We start from the raw sequence: 27,542 nt of genomic DNA, 5'->3' as shown, positions 1-27,542 counted from the left end.
TAGACTGCAAATTTAAAATTTTATTTAAAAAATAATAAAATTTAAAAAAAGAGCCATTCAACAAGACTGGCGTCTCTATTGAGCATCTCTGACAATAAATACAACACAAATGGAATGACTGGGGACACATACGAGTTGGTCTACATGAATACATGGGCCTACGGCACAATTTAGCAATGCTTTGTTTGGTCAAAAAGACTAAAGTAAAAATATATACTGGTTTAATAATAATAATAATAATAATAATGATAAAAAAAAGTATTATTAAAAGAAAACAAATTTTAAAAAAGCCACAATGCTTAAATCGGCCTGGAAACCAATGAACATTTCTGTATGTCTTTTCTTTTTGTACTGCAGTCAGTATAAGAACAGGAGGAAATCTCTATGTATTTAATAAAAACATCCGCTCAAAACCAAGCCAGAGTCTGGTATCCAATATAATCTTACCAAACAATTATGTTTAAAATTTCACAAATGTCTCCAAATCAGTCTCGAAATTTAAAATAGGACCAATATTTTAAGCCCAAGCTAAAATCTAATCATCTATCTGCCTATTAAAATACTGTATAATCAACAGAGGAAACTCCTCTTAACATCTGTTTCTTGTCATATAAAAAAGGCCAACGAGGAAAAATAAACAACAACAACCTTGCTCTGTTGAAGCCAGGATCCCAAAAATATTCATTTGCGCCACGATCTTGTGGTTTAATAGTCAATGCCATGGTCATATTGGCCTCTGTATTCATCATGGTAGTCTGCCTGGTATTCGTCCTGATATTCGCCGTGGTATTCAGCCTGGTAGTCGCTGTCGCTGATCTCGGAGCCGTTGGTGCCAGTGCCCTGACTGCCGTTGCTGTGGATAGTGGGCTCAGTGGGTGAGGAGCAGTATTTGGGGTCATACACCTGTCTGCCCAGCCCGTACACGCTCATGCCCTTTTGAGAGGCCACTTTGTTGGTGCCCATCTGAAGAGAGATGGTGGAGTTGTCCAAAGGCTGAACGGCCACTTTCTGGTCGAAAATGTCTCTTCTGGTGCCGGGTGCTGACATGCCAGCCTGAGGGAGAAGAAAAGGTGAATAGATAGTTAACGAGGAGTGCTTCACACTTAGTTTGATTGACAGACCCAAAACAGTGTTTGTTCATGGTCTCTTTCCCCACTGGATTGTGTTCACATGCCAGAATACTCAATACGGATGCACCGCTGCCATTTTTTGGAACCAAGCTCAATACAGTTGACCAATACAGATCCGATTTTGTTTCACATGTAGTTTCTATATCTGCTAATCAAAAACTCAAATGATGTATCGTCTTTAGTAAAAATAACAGACCTATTGTATATGACAGACGACACAATCTCACTACACACGTGATGCTTGCTGTAAACTACGCTACGTTATTTGAGCATTCATTACTACATTGAAAGGATCTGTTGTTGTCCAGCTTATGTTTCCGTTGAATAATAAGATTTTTTTTGTTGAAATCTGTAATAGGCTACCAACAATGCTTAAATTGTGAGATCGCGAGCTCCCAGAACAGGTCGGGGTAACAAATCCAGCATGCTACCCGAGGATGTAGAGCTTTCGCATACAAAAGGGAATAGCGGGCTGTTGGATAGCGGAGGGGTGTCGAGGATGTAAGTTTAGAGCTGGGGCAGGGGTTGGTTGTGATGGAGGAAAGGGTTGGGGAGATGCGAACAAAGTGAAAGAAAACAGCGGACTGGGGAGGAGGGCTGGTGAGGAGGGTGATTGGTAAAATGAGGTACCGGATCAGATTTCAGAGATGCCAGATCCGGCGTGTTCCGGCACAAATTAAGCCCTGGTTACCACTATTGATAGGCTACCACTCATCACTGGTAAAATAACCAGACTTTCAGCAAAGCCTGATTTACCTGCAGGTTTGACGCAGACTAAACTAAACTGTCTGAGGGCAGTTGAATTTATTAAACACTCCCTCACTTAAACTTACCATGAATGAGACGAAGAAAATGAAAGCACATCAGCAATGAGGAAAAAAATCAGATGCTCAATACATAAATCTTTAAAATAATGACTTGTATTAAAAATGTAGCAAGTATATGACAAAAGTTTGTGATACAACAATAACAGTTAAGTATTAATTAAATCTTTACATTCCATGGAGCGAAGCAAATTATCCATCCGCACATTTGTCTTCATTGTTTATATATTTTTGTTTGAAAAATGATCTTTTTGGAATGAATTTCATTTGGTATAATTTGTATCTTAATTTGATGTATTTTTCGTTGGTCATTTATCGAACATTTGAGGTACATTCGAGGAACATTTGAGGTGAAGTTCAAAACAAGGTCTTCTTATAAGCTTCAGCGTCAAAACACAAACTGATTTTTAAATAAAACATCAATATAAATAACATTACAGTGAAATATTCAGTTTCAGAGAGGCCTATTTTAAACAAGTCTTACTCTTAATGACAAAATCATCCATTGCGTTTCAGCTTTATTCGTTTAATCAACTACTTTGACCACAATGAGCCAGGCTTCATAGCACTGAAAGTATTGAATTGTGAATGAATGGAGAGGTGCAGCAGAGGTGAATATGAATTTAACCACTTAAAATATTCATCTGCACATCACATGAAACTATCCAATGGCTACAGAACAATTGGGATATAGTAGGCCTACACGACAACTTTCTAGTGCCTTGGAATTGGCTACCTTCATGGCTTTTGTTGGCTTATAAATTCCACAGTATATAGCGCACACGCAAGATCGGATTTAGATCAGTTCCAGCTGGCCGATACCTGATCCAGCAAAAATATGCGGTATCCAACAGATATCAGATCCACGTATCGGAGCATCCCTAATACTCAATATAATATCAAATCATTCAGTACAACCTCCACAGTTCAATATACATATATAAAATCCAGATCCCCATCTGAATCAAATAAGAGTTTGATCAGGGTTAAAATAAAACCCAGTAAAAAAAAGTTGACTTCATCGGCCATATTTGAAGATCCCACATATAAAAAGTAGCATCTGACTGAGCATGTGAATGATCATAGAAGACGAATAGTTCAGTGTTCATAAGATTTAAAAACTTAGATGTCCACAGATAATTTCTCTTCAACCCCAAAGCATGTGTTTAAATCGGTGAGGAGTTTTCTTTTACAGACACCCCATGACAAACAACTGCAGTTTAAATAGGGCTTTTGTGATTTTTTTGGTTTTCATCAAACATCTTGTGTCTCAGAAATAAACAAAAGTCTTATACATTTTTGGAATTACATTAGTGTTGTCAAAAGTATTGAGTTCAGTACTGGAATTTAAAAAGGTTATCAGTTGACCACTTTTCACCACTGTTAACCAAATGCAAACAAACACACTGGAGCGTTTCAAACCCTCGTCAATCAACTGATCTGTCTATGTGCTGAAACAAAGACTATAGAATACACAAGACACGCCACTCATAATGTTTTGAATAGGGAAAAAGATTAACGGTCAATATGGCAATTGAAGCCCCACCTTGTACAGGAGACAATCGCGACACACTAAGGCTTGAACAAGACTTGAGTTTCTGCAGATTTTGTTTGATTCGAACACTTAAAAATAAAACTAAAGAGACAGTTGTTTAATTCTGTTGGTGATTCCTGATATGAAATGTAATCGTAAGCTTGGCAAGCAATTTTAGAGAATTTGATGTTTCCTTGTTCAAACAGAATACCTAAGCATACTGCCTAAGAGGCATTTTAAGGATGGCCGCCGAGTGAAATGACTTCCCTTAAAGTGACTTTGGCTTAAATAAGCAATCCGATGATGGATAGACTCTGCTTTAAAACACCCAAGTTACAGTGTATCAGTATTTGAGAACGTGATCGACAGCAATTTCAGTACCAATTTGTACCGAACTCAATACTTTTAACAACCCTAAATGACACGAGATGCAAATAATGACAGAATTGTATTTTAGTTTTTGTTAACTAACTTCAAATCGTCATACACACCTGGCTCGCTCCTTTATTAGTTCCCATCTGCAGGCTGATTGTGGTTTGGTCAAATGGTTTGTCCGCTTGAGTCTTTGGGTCGTACAAATGTCTCCTAGTACCATAAGCGGTCATTCCAGCCTGACTAGCACACTTATTCGTCCCCATCTAGGCATTGGGGAAAAAAAGGATGTGTATGAACATACAAAGCATGAAAATATTATTGGAAATACAAAAAAAAAAAAAAAAAAAAGACCTATCGTCACATTGGAATTATAAGGTTTTATCTGCGTTCTGAATGATTTTGAGACACTGAGCTTCAAAGTTTTTGCATTCCATAGCAAACAGTATTTGTGAAACCATTTGTTTTGTTTTTTTTAGATAAAAAGTCTTTAAATGTAAACAACTTATAAAAAACATTCCATAATGTAAATAAGTTGTCATTTAATTAGAATATGTCAATAACTCAATTTTGACAAAAATGTCATATAGAACCTTATAATTCAAGAGTTAACCTCACCTGCAGGCCAATCACACACTGACCAGCCTTCATTTTCTCATCATCAAAGCTGCGAGTCTGCTTGTCTGCATACTTTACACCAATGTCGACTTTTGTGTTCATACCTTTGGTTTTTGCCTTTGAATGAAAGAGTGAAAGTGGCATTACACCAGCAAATCCAAACTGTTGTCATGAAGTCTAAAACCTTCTCTCGTTATCTGCATCTGAGATGGTGTGCACAAAACTCACCATGCTGGCCAACGCAAGAAGTGTGGTCTGGACTTGAGTCAGGTTTCCGTTCTCGAACAGATCATTGGCCTCAAAAATGTCGTTAGGCTTCAGGCCATAAGCAAGAATAGCTTTGATGAAGTTGCCCAGGTTCTCAAGCTTCAGTGAAAACAAGAAGATAAGTGGCTTTGCTATCATGTTTTACCCAAAGAAAAAACAAACTTCAAACGAAGAAAATTCTAAGAGCAAAACACAAAAAGCATATTACGTATAAATCTTGTGTTCCTCACCTTGTGCCAGTTCAACTTGGAATGGTTGATTTTCTTAATAGATCCTGGTTGAAGTTTATTAATCAGTCTATTAGAAAGAGAAATATTACATTTAGAGGGTTTGATTTTACAGCGCACATTACAATCCACAATTGAGTCCAAATAAATGATCAAAAGAAATTAATTAAATTCAGTAAAAATGCATTAAATCAACTTCCATTTTAACTAAATATTGCTCTTTTTAACTCTTTATTTTAAGAAACTTCCAAATATATATTTGATGGTTTTTACAAAACTATTAAACAGACTTTATTTTCAACAAAATACATATCTTAAGTAACTCAGCATATTAAAATTATTTCCAAATGTTCATGAGTTTCTGAGGTCTAAAGAAATAATGCTAAAATTCAGCTATGCTATGATTATATTAAATTGAACACAAAATACAAATAGAAGTTCAATGGTAAAGATGACAGATTTTACTATATTTTTAAAAAAGAAAAGAAAAAAAATCATGCAGCCATGTTAGGTGATAGTGTCTTTCCAAAAATTACCAGGCCACAATACATTTTTACTTTTTTTCATTTAACAAATACCAAGATAACATGCAACCCAATTTTTCTTCAGTAAAAAGCATTGAAACACATTCTGAAAATAGCAACAGCCAACAAAAGTTGACATGGATACCAGACTGGTGGTTACGATTTAAGTGACACATGGTTTGAGCTTGGGAAAATGTTGTTGTTTTTTTAGGATGCTCATGCCTGAATATTTTAAGCACCCCATAATCTGGCACATTGTCAGGTTACAATAAACAGGACAAAAATGTTACAGGTTAGCTGAGTCATTAATTGGAGCCAAACAAACAACCTGAGCTCTACTGTTTTGAGTTCCCAATCAAACTGAAAAGCACATTATGCTCATAAACTCACTCGCATAGGATGACGCCATCCTTCAGTCCCATCTGGAAGTTTTCTCCAATTGGCATTCCTGTTACATCCTCAATCCAGTACCTCAGCTCCTCTTCCTTCTGCACGTCATACTTCTGGGCAATCTACAAGGACCAGAAAAAAAGGACTGAAATCTTTTGCCTCCTTAAACAGTTTTTCCATATGCAATCCAAAGCTTGCCAAACATACAGACACTTGAAACAAGAGAGTATTAGAAAATGTTATTTTCTACACTTCACTTCCATTACAACTTAAGCCGATTTTCCACTATCATGCCAAACTGCTCTTCAGTACAGTTATGGTCGTTTTTCCACTGAGCCTGTAACAGTGCGGCACGATTACGAATTGCTCTCCGCCCGGAATTCGACACGGTTTGACAATCATGCTCAAGTGTGCCAACAGATTCTGTGTGTTGACATTGCGGAACTGTTGCCAAGCTACCACAGCTGGCTCAGCAGAAGCACGCTAGTTATCAGACAAGTAAACTACAATACATTTAATATAAAAAATGATACAGGTCTAAACCATACAGTTTGAAAAGGGTTTCAAAACCAAGGAGCAGTCTCTGGCAGAATGTGACCCACCACATTCTCTCGAACATATTTTATTTATTAAAGTTATTATTTTATTGACTTAAATATAATTAACCATGTATAATATAATTACTAACCCGTCGTCTAAAATATTAGAATAATAAAATAGCCTATTGTTTTATTTATGGTAGAGTTTGAATATTGACATCCTGAGACCTTTACTTCACCTGAGTGAATGTGAGGGTGCTTTCACACCTAGACTTTTGATTCAGAACCTGTCTCATTTGCCCAGTTAGTGCGTTTCGTTTGGCATATGTGAATCCAGCAATCGCGCTCGGATCCGCGATCGCCTGAATGAGGTGGTCTTGGCTAGATTGAAACAAACTCTGGAGTGGATCGATTGTAGTGAGAAAGCGCTTTCCCTCCAAATAAAATTTGCCCAGAGCCGTGCAAAATATGGCCTCTAAATAAATATGGGTGCTGTGACGTGTAGCTATATTTAGCACCCCTATATGAGGGAGCGGCAGTGTTTAGTCACGAGGTTGTTTTCACTTTTACACATGAATATGAAAAAAAGTAGATTTGGAAAACTACCAAGTGATCTTCGTCAGCTAAAATATATTTGTAGGAAAATCCATTCTGAATGGATTCTGAATCTCTGGTGGTACACTTAAATTTATTTATTAACATATTAACAACAATATTAACAATATTTAATCATATTAGGACTGCACTATATGAGGAAAGTACTCAATATAATGGAGTATTCTTAACGATATTTCTTACAATAAAACATGTCAAATATTTTTGTTAGCCAAGTTTTTAAATGATTTATGGAATTATATTAAAATAAACAGATAACATATTATTCAGATCCAATTAATGTGAATTTAAAAAAAAAAAAAAAAAACTGATCTCTGATCGGCTTTTATCGCTTTTCTCTTTGGTCTTGACTCCTGCCAGTAGTATTTATTTTCAGCTAACCTCACCTTGGGCCACTTAAGCCAATAGCAGAACAGTAACTACTGTTCAGGGTGGGTAAAAACAGCAATTCCCCATCTGATTGGTCCAATTTAGATAAACAACCAATGCAAAAAATAAAACAATTTAGAAATCAAACGTCTGCCATATGTATATTACATATACTTTTATAACGATAACAATAATTTTGCAACATTTATTGTGCAGTCATATTAAATATGGTCATAGAATGATTTATCTGCTTAAAGGTACTGTGAAAATTATTTTTTTTAGATGTTAGTTTCAGTCTCAGTTTTAAGGATATCTATTAGCTAATGTGCTCCAAAACTCAATTCAGATGACACAATGTATTTTTTGGAGGATGTAATATGATATAATACAATATTATGTCTGTATTACATTTGAAGGATGTAATACAGATATTATACAAGTTTAACTTTTGTCACTTCTGCCCAAATCTTTTTTTTTTTTTCACGTCACCTCATACTACATTTTCTCATTAAATCTTGACCAATCAAATAGTTTCTAGCATCTGACATGCCCTGCCCACTTTAAGACACCTATTCATTTAATGCGCTGTAGCTTTACCACTCTCACTGGCAGACCTGTGATAAAACAAAACAAACAAAACCTCTCTGCATTGTTCAGTTGGGATCATGAGAAGCATCAAATATAAAGTGCACAATTCAAAGCACTTCACAGGACCTTTAACACTGCTTAATATGCTTGTTAATCTTTTTTATTTAGTATTCTATATTCTCTACTCTACTTCACATAACGGGTTTAAAAAAGTACTGTTGTCATACTAACTAAAAAGAAAACATTACAGAATCAGGTGATGGTGAAATCTTTTTTCAGTTTCAGTAAATGCCCCTGAAAACTTCTATGATTGGCCCTGATACTGCTAGACTTGTTCGCCGTGTGAACCTTTTATAACAGGAACCGAGAACATGTGCTTGAAACTCGAATGGAAACTTCTGCACTGTTCCAATTCATGAATTCATAAACTTCCAAACAAAGGGTTTCTGACAGTGCAGGTGCAGTCATGTTTAAAGGTTAGCTTTGGAAAACGGTCTCGTCTTCATCTCTTGGTAGTTTGTGCAGGATCAGAGCCAAATGCAGTAAGATGGACAGGAAATTACTAATCGCTGCCCCATCTGTGAACTCCAGCTTCAGGAGCAGCTCCAGACGCATGTCATACTACATTATGACCATTTAGAAAACAGAATAATATTGAAAGAGCTTATCAGGCTTCCAAAAAAAGGTCCGGGCACATAGTTTTGAATTGTAATTAAATTAGGCTGCTTCATGTTTCAATAAGGCAAGGCAAGGCAAGTTTATTTATATAGCACATTTCATACACAGTGGCAATTCAAGGTGCTTTACATAAACAGGAATAAAAAAGACAAGTTTAGGAACATAAAATGCAGACAATAAAAATTATTTAAAACAGATAAAAACAATTTAAAATGTGTTAAAATAGGTTATAAAAGAATGAAAAATAAAACGAAAAAAACCTAATAGTGCAATCTGTCGGACGTAGCACAATGCTCATACAGTGAAGGCACAGCTAAACAGATGTGTTTTCACTCTTGATGTGAATGTGCCTAATGTTGGGGCACATCTGATCATTTCTGGAAGCTGATTCCAGCAGTGAGGAGCATAGTGACTGAAGGCAGATTCACCCTGCTTTGACTGAACTCTTGGAATTTCTAGTTTATATGATCCTAAAGATCTGAGTGATCTGTTGGGTTTGTATTCAGTGAGCATATCTGTGATGTATTGAGGTCATTGGCCATTTAGTGATTTATATACAAGTAATAATACTTTAAACTCTATTCTGAATGTAACTGGGAGCCAGTGTAGAGACCTGAGTACAGGTGTGATGTGCTCTGATTTCCTGCTTCTGATCACAATTCTGGCTGCAGCATTCTGGATGAGCTGCAACTGTCTAACTGTCTTTTTAGGAAGGCCAGTGAGGACACCATTACAGTAATCCACCCTGCTGCTAATAAAAGAATGAACAAGTTTCTCTAAGTCTTCACTGGAAACAAAGCATCTAATTCTTGCAATATTTTTGAGATGATAGTATGCTGATTTACTGACTGCTTTGACATGACTATTGAAACCAAGTGTGCCGCAAGCCTACGTTTGAGTGAAGGTTTCGGCCGTTAGATCGCCCCCTGGGGGCTGGCTGCAGTACAAGTCATAAAGCCCGCCTCCCCGTGTTAATGAAGGAGACTTGAGCCCAAATAAAAAAAAATATTACACTTGCAATAAAATGTCCTGAAAGATAGTTCTGGTCGATTAAGGCACTGGTTATTGTGCTGAAATAGGTGCAGATCTTCATTTTTGTGAACAGTTTGTTTTTAGCAGTAATTTAATGCTGGGCGTGTCATCGTGATTTACAGCTGTGATTGACAGTTTCTCAAAGCGCGGCGTCTGAGCTTCGGCAGGAGACTGAAGTAGACTGAAGTGTTATTATTCGATTTCTGTGTTATTTTACCATGACAAAATGAGTTCAGCAGTAAACTATAGTTTCTGACATACATGATCCTGGTGGAACACTGTTTATTCGCTAAGTTCAGGGCTTTTTTCGGGCTTTATTAGTTTGCTGATACACGCCTAGCCACCCAGATAGCAAAACACAGTTCCGGCTAGATTCTCGCCTGCCGGAGACTTATCTCTTAGAGCTCAGACTGACTAATGTTACCTCTGCTGGACCTACTCCGGATGCCTGGACTCACTGCCCGATTCCAGTCCGAGTCAATCGAGCCAGATGCGGCGGCCGAGCGAGCCGGTGCTGCCGCATGCGAGCCGGAATCAGCCCGCGACGCCGCGAGTAAAGTTATGCGCTGCGGCCTGGAGCTGGCGCGATTGAATATATAAAACCCTCATATTTGTTAACGTTATTACATCCATTTGTGTTGATATGACAGCAAACGCATGCTGAGAAGTTCGGGGGGCGTAGTTGATTTTACATAAAGCGTTTGATTGGAAGCTCGACTCCGCTCATTTTCGCGGCTCCTCCTCTGGCTCCATCAGACAATCCTTCTGCGCATGTCTGGCTCCAATTTCAGCAGTCTTTTGCGACAGTTTGTGCCCGTCAAGCAGGCGTTTTGCCCTCAAGGCGTTCAATGGGAAAAAGGGCTGTCGCGTCGTCCATATTTTTTACAGTCATTGATTGAAACTCAGATCTGACTCCAGAGTCACACCAAGATTTTTTACCTTATTTTTTGTTGTTTGACCCTTAAAGCCAAGGTACGCATTCACCTTGAGAACCTCATCACTGTTCCCAAACGCAATGACTTCAGTTTTCTCTTTGTTTAACTGAAGAAAATTTTGGCACATCCAATTGTTAATTTCATCAATGCATTGGCAGAGGGTGTCAATGGGGCTGTAGTCATTAGGCAGTAAGGCTAGGTAGATCTGAGTGTCATCAGCATAGCTGTGGTAGGAGATTTGATTCTTTCTCATTATTTGGCTCAGGGGGAGCATGTAAAGGTTGAACAGGAGAGGTGCCAGAATCGAGCCTTGTGGGACTCCACATGTCATGGGTGTCCACCTCGACCTATGGTCACCTTTACTGACATGGTAACCTCTACCTTTAAGGTAAGATCTGAACCATTTGAGGACTGTCCCAGACAGCCCAACCCAGTTTTCCAGCCTATCCAGAAGTATGCTGTAATGCAGCACTGAGATCAAGCAGTACCAGCACTGTTAGTTTGCCTGAATCTGTATTTAGACGTATATCATTGATTATCTTTATAAGGGCACTCTCTGTACTGTGATGTGCTCTGAACCCAGATTGAAAATTGTCTAAATACCCCTTTAAGTTTAAAAACTTGTTAACCTGGTTAAAAACAACTTTTTCAATTACTTTGCCAATGAAAGGGAGATTTGAGATTGGCCTGTAATTGCTCAATAGGGTGTTATCCAGGTTGCTCTTCTTTAAGAGGGGTTTAACAACTGCAGTTTTAAGTGAGGTTGGAAAAATCCAACTTGGCTGTTTGGATGAGCTGATTGCTTTTCTGATATTATTGATCTAAGAAATGAGCAAACTCATTACATTTGCTTTCAGAGAGTAGCTCACTGGGAATCCGACCTGGGGGGGTTTGTGAGTCTCTCTACTGTTGCAAAGAGTGTACGAGCATTATTTACGTTTTTGTTTATAAGGTTTGAAAAGAAAGTCTGTCTAGCAGTTTTTAGTTCCACATTAAAAGCATGAAGACTGTCTTTATAGATATTATAATGGACTACTAGTTTCGACTTTCTCGAAACTAGAAAAAGAGGTATTCCATCCTTTCATTGTCATTTTAAGGTTTTTTAACTTCCTTTAAACAGGTCTAGTCTTGAAATCTATTGTAAATGAGCTGTAAAACATATTCCATCAACTAAACAAATGAGGCTCAGCTTCTGAATGAATGTTTAAAAGAGTAACAAGTTAAATCATGTCTACGCTCAATTCTGCTCTCCCCTTAAGAAATGAATAGCGATTGAAATGTCCTTTTCTTTTGTCTAACACAACTTTGGCCCTTTATGAAGTTTTTCATTAGGAGTGGACAAATAGAGCATAACGCTGTCCACCCCCTTGATTTAAGCATTATTGCCCCCATTCTTTTCCTACCCAAACATTTCAAACAATCCTATTATAAACAATTCAGAGCCATGAATCAAACCAATGAACTATGAGATTAACCAAAACACTACTAATGGCAAGAAGAGGGTGGTGGGGTGTTATATGATTATGTTACATAACATTATTGATGTTATATGATATTTTGAGTACCATAGCATATAATTGTGAATTTAAGATGCTATGATGCACATAAATAATGCAATGAGCATATTTTGAAATAAATTCAATTATAATTACAATTTCTTAACAGATAAAATAAAAATCTGAGCTAATGCTAAAATTAATCATTTATTTTGAAATATAATTACTTAAACAGCGACTTTTTATAACATAACCTATGTAGTGTAATAATTATATGGGCTTATGAAGTGCAATTATTTAATGAAATGCTCCTCTCTAGAGTTTATTGCTCTATCCAACTAATAAGCTGTGGGCTCTTGGGATGTCCCCAGCTGATATTAGTCCAGGTAACCGCTGTATAAAGGCTGGCCCTTTATTTTATGTCAGTTGTTGTGCAGGCATCATTAAAGAGAAGTGTAGTTTGTGACCGGATTGTGTGACAAAACTATTGTGTTGGCCTATCCAAGCAGCCCATCAGCAGTAGAGCATGTTTTATTACTCTCAGTTCTTCATAGATACAGAATGTTTTCTGAGGTAATTAGAGTGTAGTGAAAGATGCAGAACATTTTAGATGTGATAAAAACGGCAATGTCCTTGTACTGCCTTTTCTGCATTGCTTTCTTTGCTCCATATCTTTGCCCAGAAATTGTGCTGAAGCCTAGTCACAGAGCTTATTCCTTTTTATTGCAAAAAAAAAAAAACATCATACATCATATATTTAATCCAGTTTCTGTGATTTAGAGCTTAATCTCATTTGTGTGAATGAAATATATATTTTTGTATGATGTAAATTAAAATATACTTGTTTTACTGCAATCTTACACTATAAGCTTATTGTCGCTAGTTTAAAAAAAAAAGTAAATTATCCTCATTACAAGTTTTTGATAACCTAAAACTGTTCTGCTGCAATTCCAAAGTCTCTGTTTTCGTTTTAAAGTCTTCTAAAAATAAGGGCTTAACTGCACATATTCTCTCCCTGATGGGGTTATCTGGATCATTCTGTATCCTGTAAGCCCAGTAAATATAACTAATGCACAGATTTTTGTTTTATTTTATTGTAAAGATTTGTTCTGTCATCTCAGTTTGCCTCAGAGTATCACGGTTTGTACTGTGGGGGTGTTCTTTTTTTTTTTCTATTTAGTTTGAATAACGAAACAGCCGATTTGCGGATGTGTTTTAGTTCTGTCACACTGCTTGTCATAAGCACTGATAGATAACTCTGTAATGAGTACCATCACACTGGTGTGATCAGTCTAGGTTGATCTCTGTGGTACATACGAAAAAATTGTTTAGAGGGTCACGTGACCAGCTGCTAAATTCAAATCTTCCTCACCACAATCACTTGCTCTTAGCCAGAGAAAGACAAGCACATTTCTTGTCAAGCATTGACCAAAACATTTATTTGTAGTTACTAAAATACATGGTGTTGTCTATGGAGAAATTACTAATTTTCATCTTACACTATTGCACTATGTTTATTCACATCAGATACACACTGTTGTTTAGGAAACTAAAATGTTTATTCTAGTCTTCTTCCGCTTTTATGTATTTTGGGAAACCTTCACTTCAGTGCATCCACATATTAACATGGCTGCGTTCAACACCCATCAATAAAACAATGAATATAATTATTATGAAGCAGTTCAAATGACAAAATGTGTGTTCAGGTTATGATACAGGACTGAACAATATATCATTTGGGCATCAATATCACAATGTGTGTATCTGCAAGTTAGGGATGTCCCGATCCGAAATTGATATCGGATATCAGTCCAAAAAAATTATATCGGACTGCGTTAAAAATCACTAATATAAGCAGTCCGATTTGCTCTAAACTCCTTACAGCTATTCAATCCAGCAGCGTCCAGAGCCAGCAAGCAAAGCCCACGTGATCACAACACTGCTTGCAAGCAAAGTCTCTTTAAGATTTAACATGCGCTTCACACTAAGTTATGGTGTATTACAATAGAAATCTATTGTGACGGTAGCACACTGACGCAATCAACAACGGCACATCTCTACTGGTTTATTTACTTCACGTCAAGCGATCTTTAAGTTACATTGTTTTGTATACGCTGCTAAGCAACACACTGAACGGCGACGAACCGTACACCATGGGAGCCTCATTTAAAACGTTTACATTACAATTCGGTCATGGCATATCGTGGTTCATCCAGTGTGACAGCCAATTTAACACCAGCGCTTCCCACATATAAGACTTTATCTCAGCGGCCCGGTTCTGTGTGCGTGAGAAACTAAACAGACTCGGGTGCTCTGCTGCTTCAGACTTCAGAGACGCACTGGACATCTGACTTTGGTAGTCGCTTTGAGATGAGCTCAAGGACACGCGAAGAGAAGCTTTTTACTAAATAGACTGACCCAGCTCATTGTTTAGGTTGACTATACATCCTCTTTTCCCTGGACATGCCCTCTATTTGAGACTTAAAAATGCATTCACTCAGGATTTCTAAATCGCGCAACATGTCCCGGATTCTGCTTTTGTTTTCTATAGCTGTCATGTAAAAGATGTTAAATCCTAAACATTTTTGTTGTTTTAATTGTCTATTAAACAAGAATAAGAAATCATTCTGTTGCTGAGGGCCATTACAGTTTAAAAGAAAGAATGGTATTACTTTCTGGCAGAAGTAAAATTTAATTAGAGGCATTCCCATGTTTAACTCTTCTTTAAAAAGCCCAGAAAGAGAAAGTGCTCTGATAAACAGAGTCAGCTTTGCACATTAGTTTACAGTTCTGTCTCTATTTACATTGTCTACTTTTCACATGTGGGCAGTAGGGTGGTATCTTTGCAATATATTATGCAAATAAAATGAATTTTAATAAATACAATTATTCTTTAAAGTCACATTATTGTATATGATGTGGAGAAAAGGTGTGTATCAATCCAGCTACTGCAAATATATTCATGTTAAAGATAATTTGCAATATATATTATTATAAAATTAATAATGTTTTGTTTAGGAACATTGATACAGCCATAATCTTCTTATGATACAAACACAGATTAAATAGATCTGATCATGTAAATGTTTGTACTAACCATACTGCACATTTTTATTAATTTAACAATAACTTATAACAATAACTCCTTACTTCTGCTCTACTGTATGAAAGATATTTTTCAGCTCGAAACTGGATCAAAAATTCATCAAGAAGCTGTGTGTGAAATTGAAACTTTGGACACTGAACCTTTAGTTTTTTCCTTATGTTCCTGCTCTCAGCTGTTTCTACCATTTGCTGATGGTAAAAATAAATAACTGAAGTGACCTTTAATTAGTATTTTGCACTTTAAAAATATTTTTTTGTTTATTCAATTAAGATATTTTTCAGGGTCTTAATATCTATTCTTTAATTCCTTTATATTTATTCTTATGTAAAAGGTTCACATTTATGCAACCAATAGTTAATAAATTGGTTGTTTATTTCCATACTTACTGTTGCTGACTTTTATTCTCAGTTTGATCTAGCCTTTCATACATTCCACTCAACAAAACAGGTAAAAGTATTCATGATTTGTGCTGATATCGGATTAATATCGGTATCGGTTCGTACTGAAGGTTGCAATATCGGTATCGTATCGGAAGTTAAAATGTGGTATCAAGACATCCCTACTGCAAGTCACTTTGCAGGATTTTATAATTTATTAAAGAGTAAAGGATGAAGATATTATATATTATGAAGACAATGTGTACGATGTGTTTTTTTTTACATTTGATTGTTACATTTCTTTACCTTAATACTGTTAGTAGTAGTGTCAAAATTAATTGTGTCTTTGGTGCACCGTGTTGCAGATGGGGACAATTCGATATCGGTTCAGTAATCATTATCATAACCCGTTATGTACTATTGACATAATTTATCACATATTTGAGAAAGGAGAGCAGGAGTAATTAAAACATAGAAACTCTTTCACTGACACTGAAGTTACAGCAAAAGCCCTGTTTTATTGCTATAAAGAAAATGAAAGTAAACTCCATCCTCCATGTTTCCTCTCATCTTGGCCATTACAGTGAAACGTCTGGACACATACAAGTGTGTGTTTGCAGAGCGAGTTTTCACCACCATGTCTATCATGGATCAGCTGTGATCACAGCATCTGTTCATCAGTGTCACTTATCGGTGAACAGCACCTGTGCATTAGAGCCAAATGCAGCCCTTTCTGTTGAGCGCATGACCAATTATAAACGTTTAACAACTCGCTCAACAATGCTCAAAAAGCAAGTGGGATCATATTTGTTTGCTTATTTGCTTTAAATGAAAGCTATTCAAGTCATTTGGTGAAATTATACTCTTATAGCGGCAAAACATGATATCAAAATGTCAGACTTTTCTAATATTGTGCAGCCCTATTATATTACACAATAATCAATTTAAGCCAAAAATGTGCAATCAACATTTGAACGCACTGATATTGCAAGATAAGTTATGATTTATTTATTGTATGTTACTGCCCCTCCCAAACCATTGTTATTTTTATGATATTGATGAGGAGCCATTTTGTGACATTGGAAACCCCCCAAAAAACAACGTCTTCAGGGTAAACACATTAAAATCATTATCTGCAAACAGAAAAATTAAAGTAATCTGTATCTCTTGAACAATGGTTATGCTCTATATCCTGTTGTGGCTGCTTATTCTTCAGCTGTGTGTCAGCATTAGGGCGACAGGAAATGGGTTGGTGTCAAAACTGAGACAATTCAAACAAAAGGACCATTGATGCGTCGCATGCATGAGTACATCATCGGTCCTTGGAGAGCTCCTGATTCAGGTGAATGAACAACAGGGGGATGACAAGCAGAAGTGGAAAGGAATATTATTAATTGTCCTTATACACACTGAAGAAAGAAACAATCTTCACTTATCACACATAGGCCCAAGGTATGTGTGCCATTGTTAACAATGTGGACATCTTTCAACACTAGAATATATACGTAAACACAAATGTACATACAGGGCTTTACATTAACATCCGCCAAATGCGGGTAGATTTCAGTTGTGGCGGGTTAAACAGCCACTCGCACTAGCCACTTTGGCTGGCTGAAACTCATTTTTAAATTGCCAGTGATGGCTCGTTGCCACTACAGAGAAGACTATTAGGCCCCGTTTACACTGCCAGTTAAATGTGTTTCGATTTTTTGCTCATACGTGACACAGATCAGATCTGTTCTATGACACTGTAAACACAAAAAAAATGCATGCATTCAGATATTCAGAGATCGGTTTCAGGACTCCTTCATATGTGGAACTGGAAATAAATCAGATATAGATCGGATATGTAACACTGCGACTGTCATGTAATCAGGCAGATCGGATTGATATTGAGGCATTCCGTTCTGTACATCATTAAACTTGCGACAATGTGGTGCTTCTCCGCGGTTTAATGACAGAAAGAAGAGTGTGTGTGGAGATGCCGACGCGGTAAACAACCGAGGAAACATACAGGGGGAAAGTGATCAGGCGCCACAGTTTGCTCCCACCAGACCTGAGACCTCTCTCGTACCCACAAAATCCTCTGAATGATGGAGGACATCATGAAGCACATAAACCATAAACGCAAGCTGCGATGATGGCCCTTTCCCACCTTCACCTCAAAATCATTTTAAAGTTGGTCGAACTTCGTCTTGTAACTTTTGTTTTTTGACGCTATTAATACACGCACTGCGGGCTACACATAGAATAACTTTATTCTTTCCAACACCAGTGCGCACACAGGCAAAGGCAACACGCACACATCAGGGCTATACCATTAGATAAAATGCGTGGGGGTAAATCTGGACTAAACCATTCACTGCTTATACTACACTTGCATTGTTTATTGAGTGCAACCACAAATGCAGGGACACTTGAGCATTATAAGCCGCGATTCATCAGCGGATCGCTCGTATGTCAGCTTATAGACAAACCAGCTGATCTACATGAAAAAAAATCTAAAATAATTTTTTTTTTTAATTATTAAAAAAAATTATTAAAAAAAATTTACATGGTAGACTCGGAATATTGTCTTAATCATATAAAGATCAAAATATTGAGGTTTGATTATTGTTTGATTATTATATTATACAGGAAAGCAATTCTGTGTCCATAACTAATTTGTTAGCAATAAACACCTCTTAAGAGGAGCATTTTGCTAAACATACATTTTATCACCCATTTATCCCTTACTTAACTTGTTAGTAATATCTTATTATTGTGCAATGTGTTAGAATTAATCTCTAAAAAAGCAAGTTTCCGATAATCGATTTCTTACATGGCTTTTATAATCATCGTGTAATTGCAGGATTGATACGTCTACTAGTTCATCTCTAATTAAACATCTTCTAAACACCTAATTTTTCAAGCCAAATTCAAAATAAAGGGGTTGAAGGGAGATATAAATGGCAAGCAAAGATGCAGGCATGCAAAGCATTCACACACACTACTGATCTTTCCATTCAACTTCAACAGAATTCCCAATGAAATAAAAGGCGCAACATAAAACAGAGGCCAAATGGGGTTGAGAGCAAAGTCTCTCCAAAGTCAAACCCTTCTCAAATCTCACATCTTTCATCTTTTCAGTCTCTTCTGTGGAGCATTTAAAGATATACTGCTTTGAATTTAGGAAATTGGTAGTGTCTTCTCATCCAGCTGTCCACTTTCCATCTGCTGTACAATAGATCTTGTGTGTACTCGAGCATTTAAAGAAATAGATGGTAGGGAAAAAATGTGTTCTAGCACACAGATACCTTTTTTGACTTCCCCAGAAGTTTTTGAACTTCCTAAGGACACAGAATAGAGGGAGAACATCTGTGTTTGGCACAGTGAGAACATCATGTTGGGAGTTCTGCTGGCCTTATGTACAAAACCATTCGTGTGTGGGGGTAAAATGTGTAAATAATAAAAAGAAGAAACACTTGCAGGAAGTACTCGGGGAATCCAGCCAGAGCTGGAAAAGCATCCTGCCTAAAATGTGGTGATACATTTGCTTGAGGGAAAAGCTCGAACAAAGATATCATGCTGTTAAAGACCTTGGTGAACAGCACAGCTGTTTCTGCTGATCAATTATTCACCCTGTTGCTCTGGAAATGTCCAACAGACAAAATAATGTGGCCTGTGATATAAGCATATATTTACACACATATACGCATACTACACAATTTGTTTGCATAACAACCAAGTGTCCATTACATATTGGAAATCTAATGCTCTGGTGAATCTTGAGAAAACTGCAGGAGAATATCGATTGAATTTGTGCACATATGAATTTAAAGTGAATTCAGAATTTAATATATATTTGCCAATCAACGAAAATACAAATACTGATTATTTATTGATATTGAAATTGACCAAATGTGGCAGTCGTGCTATTATATAATTTATATGAAGGATAATACTTCTATTTCAAATAAATGCTGTCGTTTCAAACTTTTATTCATTAATGTATCCTAAAAACACAACACCTTCCAAATAAAGCAGAAAAGCTTTCAACATTGATAATAAACGTTTATCGTTATCAAAATGTTATCAAACATTGATAGTAAACGTTTTTTGAGAACCAAATCAACATTTTTCAATAAGCATAGGAGGAAATTTATAATAAAATATTGGATTTAAACAAATAATTTAATCAGAAATTAATTATTTTAGTCACGTACTATTGTGTGCCAATTGCAAACTTTTGAAGTTACTTCTTGTAAAAAAATTGCAGGTACTTATGTTTCTCTTTACAAAGCGACACCACAAACCTTTGGCTTGGTGAGCACAGCAAAGCATTTGTAATTATGTTTGCATGTCAAGTATGTATCTTCATATTGTAAAACATATTAAACTATTTACATATTTAAATACTAATGTTGTGTCGATAGACGATGCCATCGATTTATTGTGAATGGCTTTAGTTATTTCATAGCGGACTTGAAACCACTAGAAGTCTTATATCCACTCTTGGAAAAGTGTAAATGGTGTGCCATTTTCCGTAACTGTGGGTAAATCTGTCAGTGTTATTTTCATTCTCTCATCTTCAGCGCTTCACATTTTCGCGGTTGTAGCTCCTGTCATCTGAAGGCAGAAGGCATTGACTGAGTGTTTGATGGCTGATATTAACCAATCATTCGCGTTTAGTTAGAGCAGTGGGCCAATAAGAAGAGCACAAACGCAGGGCAAGCATTGCAGGCTTTTTACTTCAGCAAGTTCATTTAACAATAGTTTATCTGTTCCTGAGCGCTGCGCTTGGCATTTTTAGGTGCAAAGATGCATTCTGCACAAATGTCTCCTAAATCCACGCACGTGGTGAGGATTTTGCAGAGAAAACAATGAAAATGTATGCACTACAGTGAACTCCAACAGAACTCTCATCTCCTCCATCAGCTGTGGGAAAAGCCATTGGAACGACACAGATCACTATGCCTATTCATGCCAGAGTCATGGAAAAAAAAAATTACTGATGGGTGGTAATTTGTTTGTAACTTTATTTATTTATGGTTTGGTTATGGATAAAGCAAAGACCATGTGGGTCAGGTAGTAAAAAGAACCGAAGGTTGTTGTCAAGAACTGAATACAAATTCAATACGGGTAAAACACACACACACAGAAATATTCCCCTATGAATAAGTGTCCAACGGCAAATTTTCTTCAGATATTCACAAGAACTCAACGAGCGATAATGAAAGTCAGCTGGTGGTAATGGTCTTCACACTTCTGAAGATGGCAGAGGAAAACATCACCAGAAAACATCACCTCACTGTGGTTTACCCTGTTTGCTCAAACCTCCTGCATTCCCACCAAACACACATGGTGATGGAAATCTTGTTTAATATAATTGGGCTCCATTTATACTAATAAATTTTAATTTTAAAACAGTGTTGTAGAATGACAACCATCCTCGTCCACACTGGTGTTTCACCTAGTGTTTCTGAAAAGCTCTCAGTCCACACTATACTGCTGAAAAAAACACATCACGTAACCACACACACACTCTGGTATTCGCTGCATACGTCCAGGCAGTCAGCGGGTGTTTTGAGCACCTCAGGTGAGAGCAGTGCACATCAGAGAGTTCATCAAGGATTTACTGCTGGATCTCATCTCACTAAAATTGCTAAACATGATATTTGATTCAACTTGTCTCTATTTAACCACTCTTTGGTCTTTTAAATCTATTACTAGTTTTCAGGTATCATGTTTTGGCAGAGCGCAAACATAAGTTATACAGGTTAAATAAACAAATAACAAAATAAAATCCCAAATGCAAATTAGGTGTTTATATCAAGTTAGAGTAACTGACTGTAGCAATAGTAACCCACAGTAAAGGTCAGTGGAATTAGCTGATTGGTCAAGTAAGTGAATATACGCCAAGTCAGAGATTTTTCGGCAAATGCGTTTCCATTGCCCTCTATTCTAAATAACCATTTCTCACACAAGTCCAAAACTACCTTAAACGTGTGTAAAAACATTTTTGCAAATAATTATTAAAAATGTGTTGTCGCCATCACTCTGCTGAATGATGCTTTAAAAAGCTGCCAATCTGTATGGGCAAACCAATCAAAGTGTGCTCCTGATGTAAAATAGAACTCAGTTGGTCTTTAATCATCGTTCCTCATACAATATGCAGATTACCCACCCACCAAACCCGAGAATTATTTTTATTGGTTGAACTTCCTGATATGTTCACATGACACTGGTAAACAACAATGCATCACTATAATTACAATTTCCACTGAGTGGTACGGTACGGTTTAGTACGCTTTTATGGCTGTTCCCAATGTCAAAAGTTACTAAAAAGTGAACTGTACCACTTTTTGGGTACCCTTTCGAAAGGGTACCTAGTACAACAAAAGGGTACCAAAAGTAGAGCTCTATGCGAAGCTGAATGCTATTGGTTTACAGAGAAGCGTCAATAGCTCGTGCAACAAGCCAGGAGAATGAAAACAGGGGAACCACCATTTTTAAAAACACAGCTGAGACAATACACCGTAATAATACATATAATAACAAGCCATGGTCGACACAAGCTCAAATCTTGTCATCGTCTGGTTGAACAGCCACAAGGCCAAGAAAAGCAGAATCTACCCTGTCGTTGTTTAAGAAGCCATCTAAAGGGCAAGCGGTTTCACTTTCTTGAGAGAGCTCGCTGCGAATCTATATTTGAAATAACAAACTTTGAGCTGATGATAATAACGTGCACGTGACTAAAGTGCTTCAGACATCCTATCCTTTCAGAAACAGACAAACGTGAGAGTGAAGCATGCAAAAACAAAACAAAGGAAAAGCTTCTCATGATATATGAAGAACCCATACAGCTTTACTCTAGACATTTTTCCTGGAGCGAGAATGACGTCAACTGAAACTTTCTGTCGTACACCACGCCCACCATTGGTACCCTTTTGGCCTGATATAGGTGACCCAAACCATACTGTACCACTCAGTGGAAACAGGCTAAACATCTGACACATATGGCACACTTTTCTAGAAACACTTTTGCAGATCCTCAGTCATCCTCTGATTGGTTTAAATATAAAGGATTTCCATGAGTTGAGTTAGCTGCAATCTTTATCAGCCCGCCTAGAATCAAGTCTGAGTGGATAAACAAGCTGGGATGTTTATATTGATGACAGTGCCAACACACCCATCTGTTATTGTAATGCCGAGTTCAGACTGCATGATTTTAAAAGTAGTCGTGTCACAGATGTTTTCACACTGCATGACTATCTGGGCTAGCGTTTCGTCGCTGCTTTGTTTACACTGCAAGATGGTTCGACGACATGGACATTCACATTGCATAACTTTACTATAGGGAGAATCGCCGACAACTTCGTCCAAACTACGTCTCACAGCCAAAAACATGTAGTATATCTTTTGTTATTAACTACATAATGAGAAAGAAGCCTTTAATGGGGTAGAACATGTACATGTTTGCTCACCTGGGTTTAAAGGGAATTAGCCATTTCTTCTCAACTTAAGTTGATAATAAACTAATTTCTTTCTGTATGAAACGTCAAACAGACACGGTTGCTCCTGAGTCCTGTCAAACCTCCACTACTTTTTCCTCCATTTCGTGGGTCCAAATAAACCGAAAAAGAGTGCTTTTAACTTCTCCCCCAGCCTCCCGCTGGCCTGCAGCAGGTATATACACTCACACACAAGTGAAAGCTGCTCTCTCATTGGCTGTAGGTGATGGCTGATGTTATTTTCAGTCAAAACTCAATTCACACGGCATGATTTAAATCGCCGACAGCTCCAGATATTTAGCATGACAAATATCTCACAGGCATCGGCGACTCATCGGCGATTCTCTCAGATCGTGTCTTTGATCGTTCATACTGTGTGATTGTCACTCACGTGCATGAGCAGCGATTTGCCTGTGATTTCAGGCATTTGTCGGTGATTTCTCAAAACCTGTCAGTGAGCCAAAATCGGGGCTAAAATCACGCAGTCTGAACTAGGCATAAGGGTAACTAATAAGCAATTATCAATTTGACTTAAATTGACTAAATGCTTTGACACAATATTGGTGAATAAATCAATTTATCATCCTAGCTATATCATTTAGTGCTCGCAAATGGTGTTTCAATAAACAAAATTGCTCTCAGTTCCTGCGATGTGAACATGCCAAAAAGTGGCAAGTAGTTCTAGGAACTGAGAAAAAGAATCCCCTTAGGTTTCATTATATTGTGGGCGCATATAAATCAAGAATAAAACTTAATATAATTTAAAAGGAGTATACTGTTACCATCTATCTTTATCTCTGGTTTTATAAATTATGTACTCCAATTTACGTGTACAAGGACTCTATGTAACAAAGATCCACTTTATTTTTTCGATGTGCAGTATAAATGTACACAACAGTCAAGTAAAAAAGGGCAAAAGAAACACCGGTCTGCAGACGCACAATATTGCATTCAGAAAAAAAGCTGTAATTGAATTTGATTTAAAGTGCTGTTTAGTCTTAACTCTATTTTCCAGAGAACCTGCTTGCGATACAATAATCAAAATATTTAAAGCGGACATGCCCAAAGTTGGCCTATTGTAACCTTTGATTTGGCCCATCAGAGTATGATGGAAAGGATTGGGGCTAACGCCTTTAGCACAGAGATCATCAGTTCTAATTTGACGTAACCTTTTTTGTTTGTTTTAAAGCTGACCTACAAAAAAAAAAAAAAAAAAGTAAACTGAAAATATTTTAATTAAAGGTGCAGTAGGTGATTGTCTTCAGAAACATTTTTGTTGTGCTGGTTGAAAGTTTCTTCACATTCCAAGAGTAATGATTACAGTAAATGATCTAAATGTTATATGCATTTCTATATTCTGGGTAAGGGATAAACAAAAAAATGTTCATAAAATTAAATATTGTCAGGCCGACATCTCCCATAATTCTGATAAATAGCCCAAACTGTCTGTCAGCATATGTAGATTTGTACCACTGTGCATCACTTCATGCAGATCTGCCATTTGCCCGTTCATGTGAACATGAGACAATCACAGTTGCCATAAAATCAAATGCTGAATAAAAACTTTTTAAAATCTTGAATTAATATCAGATTTACTTTTGCAAGCTGAAGGAAGGACGACACCATGGCTAAAGTATTTTTTAAAGGGTCACGAAACACCAAAACACAATTTTTGAGCTGTTGACAGTCGTATATGTGTCCCACACTGCTAAAAACACTATTAGGACACCTGTATTTTGCTAAAAAGTGTAAATTGGTTGTTTTTGCGTTATTTCAAGCAAATTCGTACTTCCGGTTGGAAACGAATTTTTGAAGCTGCGTCACTGCCATGAAATAATAGCGTTGTATTCCAGCGTGCAGACTGGACATCTGTACTGGACATCTGTACCACCAAACAAAATGCATGCACAAATGCACTGCAATGCTCAAGGCATGCGCTATGGGTCATGCCGATCACTCGACGCAGAAGTATAAACCAGGCTTAAGTGAATCAGAAGGTGTGGCTATGGACGATGGGGGAGGGACTGTGTTTCAAAGATATTATGCTAACCGGTTAGTATTTTGGCAGATCACCTACTGCTCCTTTATTTGTTGTAAATGAATCTGATTTTTTTTTTTTTTTAATGTAAACACTGTCACTCGATGAATAGAGGACTATGCAGAAGACATTGTGAAGCAAATCAAGGCAAAATCTAGTGTAATTCTGTTATAAATTAGATAGTTATGTTTTTATTGCAATAAGTTAATTATTAAAATGTGAAAAAAGTATTAGTTAATATAAAACAATGTATTCTAGTCATTTCAAAACATTATTAAATAAACTAGTTAATGATGACCCATGCTAAGTATTTTTACCTTCAGCCAGCCCACTAGCCTCAATCAAGTTTGGTTTTTGAACCTTTATAAGAAAATGTTTGGGCACCCCGATTTAAAGGGTTCACCCAAAAAATGATTGTAAACATTTATTATTCACTCTTCTAACACGAAATTCCAAAGAATGCTGTTAACTGTTCTTTTCCATTATCTGTGATTTTTGGGTGAACCATCCCTTGAGAAAAAAAATCGCAAAAAGGTATCTACTCTAGAGATTTTTAATACAAAAGTACATTATGTTAGACAGCTGTTTAAATTAAGCCATAAAAAGACAGTAAAAGTACGTTTCGAAATCACAGATGCTGCACGTGTATCATCTCGACCAAACTTTCCCTTACACATTTCTACGGAAATCTGGGGAAATAACGTTGCTAACTTTACTAAAGCTTTATTAGGTATACACCGCCGCTTATTTAGACCGATAATGACTGCTTTTATTGTTGTTGTTTGGAGACTCTACACAGACAGAGGCAGTCTCTTTCTCTCAACCTGGAGCTCCACCCTGAACTCAACAAAAGACCCCATGACCCACAAACACACCAGGCTGCAGGCAAGCTTTATCAATTACAATGTCTAAACTTGATTTGCGGGCACAAAATGACAAGTTATGCGTTTTGAAATTGACAAGCAGCATATCAACATGGCGTCAAAAGCGAAACTCGTGGCGTGCGAAAAAGAGAAAGTTTCATTCATCGATAACCCGTGCTTTATGCTGCGCGAATAATACTTATTTTTAGTTATAAATGCACAAACGTAAGGATTCATCTGCATAAACAAAGGGAAAAAAAACGACAGGACGCAACCATAAAAGTTTCAAAACTAACAAATCACAGGAATTAACGCGAGTCAAACACAATGGGTCTCCTGCAGCGTCTTTGGCCACCTATAGCAATTTTAGTTGATATTTTACAATGTAGATTAGATTACAAAACAAACATGTTTGTCCGAGAAGCGGTCTAGTTCAACAGTTTTAATTCCAGACAGTTACTTTTTCATTTAAGTTAACATTTATAATGCAAAAGATCAGCGTTACTTAAACTGCAAAATTATTAAAAGCTTACCTTGCTTCTCACTTCAGCAGATAAACCATATGCAGGGCCCTTGTTGAACTGAGTCATTGTCTCTTATTTCTCGTTGAATTGCACCAAAGATGTGATCAGAAATCTGTCTGACTCTTCTTGCTTCCCTTTTTGCAAAAAGATCCTTTGCACGACTTAAAACAACAAAATATGAGTTTAGGCAAGTCAACTATGACTGCCGATTGCCCCAGCTGAGCGGATGCACTAAACTGTCCCTGTTCAGCAAAGTAATTACAGAGCAGCAACAGAAGTCTGCAGACGGAGACGAATGTACGAATTCTACTATGGCGAAGGATCGAGTCTTGAATATTAAAGAGGCTCCATGACGCAGCTCAGTCTACCTTCCTGATTGGCTGCAAGGCGGACGCTGGATTGTGGCGCGAGTGAAATGGCTGAGATGTAAATTTAGTTTATGAATATTAATTAGTTTAGGCTTGACGTTACGAGGTTATCAAGCGACGTCGAAATACCTTATTAATATTAAAAACTTAAGCCTTCGCCGTAGTATTTTTGCTCTAAAATAAAATAATTAAAATGAAAGCCTACAAAATGTAATTTATTTTGTGTGACAGGAAATACGAATTTAAATGAATAAAAAACATTTAAAAAGTTAACCTTTAAATACTTTTATATTACAGAATATATTATGACCAATTATTATAGAATTTTAAAGTAAGAATTATTAGACCCCCGTTGAATTTATTTTTTCTTTTAAATAGGAAATTTTCACAGTATGTCTGATAATATTTTTTCTTCTGGAGAAAGTCTTATTTGTTTTAGTTCAGCGAGAATAAAAGCAGTTTTTAATTTTTTAAACACTATATTAAGGACAAAATTATTAGCCCCTTTATGCTACAATTGTTTTCGATAGTCTACAGAACAAACCGTTATACATTATACCCTAACCTGCCTAGTTAACATAATTATCCTAATTAGCCTTTAAATGTCACTTTAAGCTGATTAGAAGTGTCCTGAA

At 36.9% G+C, this 27,542-nt stretch overlaps 2 protein-coding genes across 18 annotated transcripts in view; one reads left to right on the top strand and one right to left on the bottom strand.

The window, feature by feature from the left end:
- Window positions 1–26,847, bottom strand: cnn3b (calponin 3, acidic b). The gene is made up of 7 exons (NM_001024073.2): window positions 26,549–26,847; window positions 5,887–6,008; window positions 4,976–5,042; window positions 4,707–4,844; window positions 4,479–4,595; window positions 3,980–4,126; window positions 1–1,053 (listed from the first exon to the last, which is right to left on the bottom strand). Exons 1-7 carry the CDS (start codon window positions 26,603–26,605, stop codon window positions 706–708), a joined length of 996 nt encoding a protein of 331 aa, NP_001019244.1. The 5' UTR covers window positions 26,606–26,847; the 3' UTR covers window positions 1–705.
- The window catches only part of si:dkey-10f21.4, a 14,227-nt gene continuing 12,611 nt past the window's right edge, over window positions 25,927–27,542 (top strand). For all 17 annotated transcript variants that reach the window (XM_087238521.1, XM_087238512.1, XM_087238528.1 and 14 more), the window contains exon 1: window positions 25,927–26,037. The gene's annotated coding sequence lies outside the window, so the exon portion shown is untranslated. The remainder of the gene's footprint in view (window positions 26,038–27,542) is intronic.

Source organism: Danio rerio, chromosome 2, assembly GCF_052040795.2.
Source record: "Danio rerio strain M-AB ecotype USA chromosome 2, GRCz13ab, whole genome shotgun sequence".
Taxonomy (NCBI): Eukaryota; Metazoa; Chordata; class Actinopteri; order Cypriniformes; family Danionidae; genus Danio; species Danio rerio.
The sequence above is the reverse complement of the archived record's forward strand: the minus strand, read 5'-3'. Positions and strand labels throughout refer to the sequence as shown.